Source organism: Amaranthus tricolor, chromosome 15, assembly GCF_026212465.1.
Source record: "Amaranthus tricolor cultivar Red isolate AtriRed21 chromosome 15, ASM2621246v1, whole genome shotgun sequence".
Taxonomy (NCBI): Eukaryota; Viridiplantae; Streptophyta; class Magnoliopsida; order Caryophyllales; family Amaranthaceae; genus Amaranthus; species Amaranthus tricolor.
The window spans coordinates 17,906,536-17,914,094 of NC_080061.1; the positions used below are offsets into that span (position 1 = coordinate 17,906,536).

Consider the following 7,559-nt stretch of genomic DNA (forward strand, 5'->3'; position numbering starts at 1 on the left):
AACATCCCTCAAATGTTTCTTATCTGTAAACAATTGCCACTCGTTAATCACAATGTTCCAAAAACCTTTGTCTATGTACAATTCCCCATTCCTATACAACTTAGCCAAATAATTATCAAAGTTATCACATTGATCTTCCCAAATTGGTCCTTCAAATGGATCAAAGTGATCTGTAACTGCATCAACATCATCCACCCTAATGCCATCCTCTACCTCAGCCTCTTCATCACTATCAACCAAAGACACACTCTCATTGTTACTACTAGGGAATGACATAGTTGGACTGAAAGATTCATCATCACTCTCACTGAGCAAGAATCCTGTTCCAGATGCAGCAGCAGTCTCCTTTTCCTTATTCTGTTTCACTAGTCTTGCAGACTTTCTAGTAACTGCCTTCTTAATTCCCTTTCTTTTCAAAGTGGTCTTTGAGATTTTTTTGGTTAAACTAGACTTTGTCGTAGCAGTTTTCTTTGGTGTTTTCTTTGGGGTTTTCTTCTCCACTTTACCTTCATCATTACCTTGACTCTAGATAGGATTATTAGCTTCATCATTAACTTCATCAACTTGGTTTATCTCATTCAAAAACTCAGCATTTTCAATGATCACATCATTGATGTTACCAGGGGATGGTGGGGGCTCCATTTCAGTCTCAACATGTCTGCTCTGCTTTCTAAGAGCAGGTAGTTTTGGCCTAAACTCAATCTTTAGTGGTTTTCAGTCCTTGGGCTTCACAATCTGCAATGGGGTTGGAATGGGGTGTACTTCCATAGCAAAATCTTCTTCATTCACAGCAAGTTCCTCACAGACATCATCAACATCCATATCATCCTCAACAACATGTTCCTCAGCTATTTCAGGTTGGTCCTCACAGGGTACATCAACATCCACATCATCATTAACAAGTTTTTTTTCAGGTATTACAGGGGTTAGAATGGGGCCCACATCATCATCAACATTCAACACAGGCTGTTTCTCATAGGGTGCACTAGGGGTTGGAAATATCATAACATCATCATCATCATCATCTTCATCATCAGGTTCTGCAAGGGTTGGATTGGGTGTCAAATCTTTCTTCTGTGCATTCTGCTTTAAGGTTTCCCTAAGCCTCCTAGCATTATCTAACAAGGCATTAGGTTTTGAGTCCCCTACATGGATGCAAATACTGTCCTTACCCTTATTCATACTAAACATCCCCAACAAGGCTTTATCATCAATTAGTTGAACATGTCTCTTTTTGTATACATAACTAAAACTGGGATGTTCAAGCATCAAATGTTCCTCCCTCTCAGCTTTATCCCAATAATCAATGATCATGTCTAGCAAGTTAACTAGGTCTACATCATCAATAAAAACTTCCGTCTCTTTACCCTTGTATACAAATTTCAACACCACATTATCATCCATTTAGAATCTATTAACAAAAAACCAAAAAAAAGTCCAACATCAATCATCCATTGCACAACACATTCAAAATTCAAAAAAGCCCTAATTTTTAGGGTTTAGTACTTACAAAATGACTCAGAACACTTTTAAACCACATAATTCAAGAACAAAACCCTACTTATCGCAACATTTAAGGCGATAAAATCAAAAAAATTGCAGCATTATACTCGATATTTAGGGCAAGAACTCAAACAACCCAATATCTTGCATGTACAGAAAGAAAGAAGGAAAGATTAGGAAACTTACCAATGTGAAATAAAGCAGCAACGACAAAGAAGAAGCTTCAACAATGGCGTACTCAACCCAGGTGGATGATGATCAAGACAGAGTAAGCAAGTATGCGTTAGGAGGGAAAACGAAGAGGGAAAGCAAATGAATCAGAAACTAACTATGGTTAGTTTTTCTTATCATCTTTTATAATCTTAATGCCTAATATCAAATCGGCCTCACCCGTATCCTTCATCTTAAAGGATTTAGACAAAAAATCTTTTATCTCTTAAACCTGTAGGAAATCAGTATTATAGATGAGTATGTCATTTACATGTAAGCAAATGATAACACTGATCCCATGGTTATCAAATTTGCTATTTACGCACTTTTTTGCTTGATTCAGTTTTAATCCAAATGACAAAATCATTGCATCATACTTTTGAGAGTCATTAAGTCGGTGCTTGTTTAAGTCCATACAAAGACTTAACAAGTTTACACACTTTGTTTTTTTTGCCCTTTCATAACAAACCCTTTGGGTTATTTCATGTATACTTCTTCATTTGGTTCCTCATATAAGAATGCGATTTTAACATTCATCTAATGTATTTCTAAATGATAGATCATAACAAGCACTACCAACAACCTAATGGTGGTTGTCCTTATAACTGGTGCATAAATATCGAAATGATCAATACCATATTTTTTTCTTAAGCCGTGTGTTACTAAACGGGTCTTGAATTTATCAATACTACTAGTTAACTTCATTTTCTTACGAAAATTCCACTTGCAACAGATTGGTTTACAAAATAGACAAAAATGGACCAATACCCAAGTATTATTAATATGATTTCGGATTTGGTGTTTCAAATATTGAAATTGTCTTTTTTAAGTCTCAAAAATAGTTTAGTAGTAAAAGAAAAGGGTCTGGGCTTGATATATTATTGCACTGTGCAATCGTTGCACACAAGAGTGACCGGGTACACTATGCCATGCTGGGAAGATTGATTAAAAAATAAAATGATCTCGATAAAAATTAATTTATCAGAAATCGGTCTATAAATACGATAAAAAGGAAATCTGGTGTCCATGTCTATTGGGAACAACAAGGCCTAATCTGCTTGATATATCAAAAACTGTAGTTGGTATAGATATCAGAAATTGGTCTGAACTTTTGTTCTCAAAAATAAATATTTCTTCCATTTTTTTTGTTGGCTCACTTCTCTAAAATGAAATTTATTTTTCACTCTCGATATCAAACCAATATTTTCGAAATTCTTTGACACTTAGTTTACAGTATTAAAATTCCTAAATAACGATGTATTTGTCATTTATCGTCATTTCTCGAGTGAAATTAAGTGAAATTAATTATGTATATGTCTTTATATATGAATGTGATGAAATAGAGAGTAAAGATGAAATGAAAAATAAAAATTTATCAATAAAATTTGTTTAATTTGTTTAGTATATATTTATACATTGAAAATAGTCTGAACACTATTATAACTCAGATAGTGATGAAAGGGACGGGATAATTACTTATAAATAAGAGTGCAGCAGCTAGCTAATTTAAAAATATGATGATTATTGCATTATATTTTGTTAGTAATCGAAGTTTGAATGTAATTTTATTTATAAATGACGAGATTTAGTGGGTTGATGACAGGTGGAAAATGAGCAATGTGTACGGAAAAATCATCAACGATGATGTGGTGAAGGGTATGCAGACATATGTTGAGAGAAAGGAAAACTTGGAGGACTTTATGATTATGAGAGCGAAGGCGGCTTATCAAATGATAGGTGTAGACAATAAGGATTTCCTTGCAGCCAAATATCTGGATGAACTTGAAGCTCAAGAAAAAGTGAAGGGTACCAAAGTCATGCTCTACAATGCCACTGGTGTTACTCTCACCTTTGAAGGCGAATACGATGGTTCAGGAAGAATAGGGAGTTCCCCTTGCCCTCATACTCTTCACAATGGACAATGGGGCGTCTTCTTCCATCGCATCAATGATGGTGTAAGTGAAGGCGGTGTTATTTATGAGGGCAAGTGTCACCCCGATGGTCAAAAAGGCGAATGGAAGTTTTCATGGAAAGTTGATGGTAAAAAGAACACGGTAAAACCCAACCCCTTCTTTTTTTTTTTTTTTTTTTTTTTTATATATTTTTTTGTAATAGAACAACAAGATAGGCTAGTTTGGAAGGTGTTCTTAATTGAAATCAAACTCAAATCTCTACTAAAGAATATGATACTTAATTTACCAAATCAAATCAACACTCCATTCCCTTTCAATGCTGGTTTATAATTTAATTATGATGCATCAAACTAAAATTTAAGATATAAAATATCAAATTTAATACAAACTAAATTTTATTGATATTGAATTTGTCAATTCAGTAGTGTCCAATTATAACTGGGTACTATTAAAAATTTTCAAATATTTATGGTTCTTCTTTTAATTAACATTCGTTATGTGTGTATTAATTTTGTACAATAGGAAAAACTACTTCAAATAATCTCGATTTCGTCGTTCACTCCAAATAAATTCAGCTATAAGATGAAGGAGTATTGTTCACTAAAAACAATTCAAATAATTAAATTTCAAATGTCAAATTAATCTTAAGTACTCCCTCACTCTCAAAATTATAATCCAATTGTGATATTAATATTGTAATACGTAAGTTAAAAAAAGGTCACATTAGATTTTTCTATTCGTTATAATATGTACTTTATTAATATTAATTTTTTGTAATTTTTAGTTATGTATAGTTAAACGTACATTTTGAAAATTGAATTTGTGCCATTGACAAATAACAATAATATAAATGTACCTTAAAGTTTAGGACATAAAAAGTATGTATTTTACAAAAAAGTATTTGAATGCTTTTTGAAAAGAAAAAAAAACTTTAAATTATTGCGAGAAAGAAACTCTAATAATTTACAAATTTTAAGGAAATGAAAATTATTTTGATTGAATAAAATATAGTTTTTCAAAATACGTTAGAATATCCAAATATATACTACTTTGACAATAATTAAAAAATCACTATTTTATCTAAGAATTGCGTCTTTTAATAAATCAAATATCATATATTTCTCAGTAGAGATTTGGGTTTGATTTTCACAAAACTATTAATTTACGTTTATTGTCATTTTTTTTTATGGAAATGATATAAAAAGAAGTCTTATACCACTTTAATACTACTCCCTCCGTTTCTTTTTATTTGACATTTTTTTTAATGGAAATGATTTTTAATTTTTAAAGTATATATTCATATAAAATCTTGTTAGATTCGTCTTGATACAAAGAATTTTAATATATAATTTTTACAATTATTTATTAGACCTACAATGAGACATCGAAGCTTAAAATTGGCTTTGAAATAAGTGAAAAACGTGAAATAGATTGAAAATGTCTTATACATTAATTATTCGCACATTAATTAGTTTAGTAGATTCTCTTTAAAGCTAGATATAAATATTGATGACTTAAATTAGTTGGTTTTTATTTACAGTCCTTACAACTGTAAATATTATAATTTTTTTCTTAAATCTCATTGACATCATGTTTATTGGCACTGTAGTGTTTTACAGATTGTCAGGATTCAAGAGTCCGGAAAGGGAACCGAGGAAGTCTAGATATAGTTGTAAAGGGTGTTCAGTCCGTGCAACTGATACATACATCGACTCAAGAACTGATGAAGGCCACTGCTACTATAGGCAATACAAAGAATCCAATATTTCAAGGAATAATGACTCTCAAAGGGGTCACCCACCCGTTGTTGTCCTAGCTTCTTTTTCTCCATTTGTAGTTTTGCTTTAATTTGTTCCCTTGTTCGGTGCCCCCACTTTGTTAGGGCCTTTTTTTCTAACATTCTTTTTCTTTAAACATGTCTAATGTGTTCCCAATAAAGTTCGTTTCGTCAAATTTATTAAAATAAGTTGAAAGAAATTGTTGCAAGCAATAATCGTTGTTACCGTAAATTACTACCTCAGTCCTTATATATTGCAATTTCGTTAAAATCTTAATTTATACTTGACTATAATGGAAGAACAATTTTTTTTATATACAAATCAACGTGACATAAGTTGGACCAAATGTAGTAATGTAGCAAATAAAAATGAACAAATAAAATTACATACAAGCAAACAAAAAATAACGCCTCTTCTGAATGACCGTCTTTATAAGAGACGGCTCTTCAGGTGCAGGCCCAACAAATGAAAAAAAGAGAAAAATCTAAAACTAACACGCACGTTTGATCCTAATTGGAGTTGGTGTTATAATTTATTGAAGTTGGTGTTATAACCTATTGAAGTTGGTATTATAACCTATTAAAATTGGTATTTAGAGTTGGTGTAATAACCCGTCAAAGTTGGTATTATAACCTATTTGGAGATACTAACTTTAATAGGTTATAATACCAACTCTAATAGGTTATAATACCAACTTCAATAGGTTATAACACCAATTTTAAATAGGATTATATAGCACGCATTTTTCTGGTAATTATTTTTTATTAATTCAAGGTCGGTCCACTTGAGACACCGTCTTTTATAAAGACGGTCTCAAGTAAGAATTTGTGAAAAAAAAAAAAAAAAAAAACGAGAAAGCGGATTGTGAAAGTTTGGAGATGAAATTTGGAACGAAATTGATAATGGATACTTTTGTAAATCTTATGTTGTGCTTTTGTTTGTTAATGGAATGGAATATATGGAGGTTCACGTGAAAATTAAAAATATACGAGTATAGAAACTTGTGCAATGAACGAATTTGTTACTGTAAAATATATATAAAAAAACAGTTTCAAACAATAATGTAAGTACTTTATACTATCGTTATTAAATTTATGAAATACATGACTTTTTAAATCAAAACATAATTATTGTCGTTTTTTTAATTATTTACCTGATACATAACTTTTTTTCATTCAATTGAACATATTAAATTCTAAGATAACTAAATAGAATTACTATAGTATATCATACAAATACTTTACCTAATTTAGCTCCAAACTTAAACAAAAAACTTTAGATTCTAAATTAGATAAATATTTTCATGTAATCAACTATTATTTACTTTATATAATCTTTTGATCTTATATCCCGTCCCAAGACATACAATAAGTCAAAAATTTTACTATATTATATTTTTAATTGTTCTTATATGTTTCAATTCATTTACTATATTTAGTTATATTATTACTAAATAAAAATGGAATATTATCAATAAGTCAAAAATTATCGATCTTTTAACATGGTGTTATAAGGTTAAAATAATTAAATTTGTATTAATTAAATATAAATGGACAAATATGAATTTAATGGTAAGTTGATGAATGTTGGAGTAAATTAGTTGGATCTTATTGATTAATATGGAAGTTGTGAGGCTTTATTTATTATGGATGATGTGAAATTCTTGTAAATTAGGAGAGTCTTTTGGAAATCACTAATTGTGGCGATAGAATAATTGTGTTCTTAATAATTGGATAGCTTGACATTTTTGGATGGCTTATTGGATTCTTTTGAATATTTTTGATTTTGGGTTTATATGAATATATTGTGTTTAACTGGAAATATAAAGAGAATTATAGAGGTGAATAAGAAGCTTTAAATTAGTGTCGAATGCAATTATAATATTTTTATGACATATTGGGGGTTTAAGTTAGAAAATACACAATTCCTATAGGATTAGAAATGCTAAAGTGGATTCTTGGTTTAAGCTACATTCATGGGAGGAGATGTAATAAGTTATACATTAGCATAGTAGTACCGAAAGTTGTTTGGTGATGTTAAGATTTTTGTTATGCTTCAAGAGACGATATCGAGGTACCCTTTTGGTCGATAGCAGTGGACTTGCTTCGACTCCTCAAAGCGACGTTATCGGTGAGTAGTAGCAGTCCCTCAAAGG

The 7,559-nt window shown here is 30.8% G+C and overlaps 1 protein-coding gene across 1 annotated transcript; it reads left to right on the plus strand.

Annotated features, from left to right (window-relative positions):
* The first annotated feature begins 1,732 nt into the window (after window positions 1–1,732).
* LOC130801108 (uncharacterized) lies at window positions 1,733–5,612 on the plus strand. Its single transcript, XM_057664867.1, has 4 exons — window positions 1,733–1,771; window positions 2,699–2,814; window positions 3,317–3,767; window positions 5,236–5,612. The coding sequence occupies exons 1-4, from the start codon at window positions 1,733–1,735 to the stop codon at window positions 5,440–5,442; spliced, it is 813 nt and encodes a 270-aa protein (XP_057520850.1). The 3' UTR covers window positions 5,443–5,612.
* Window positions 5,613–7,559: the final 1,947 nt, after the last annotated feature.

What these genes read in the sequence shown, in the direction of transcription:
- LOC130801108 (XM_057664867.1), top strand. Translation starts at nt 1,733, where the DNA reads ATGGCGTACTCAACCCAGGTGGATGATGATCAAGACAGA. An exon ending in TGGATGATGATCAAGACAGA is followed by an intron (nt 1,772 to 2,698) that starts GTAAGCAAGTAT and finishes TTAATTTATCAG; the next exon opens with AAATCGGTCTATAAATACGA. An exon ending in GGTATAGATATCAGAAATTG is followed by an intron (nt 2,815 to 3,316) that starts GTCTGAACTTTT and finishes GGTTGATGACAG; the next exon opens with GTGGAAAATGAGCAATGTGT.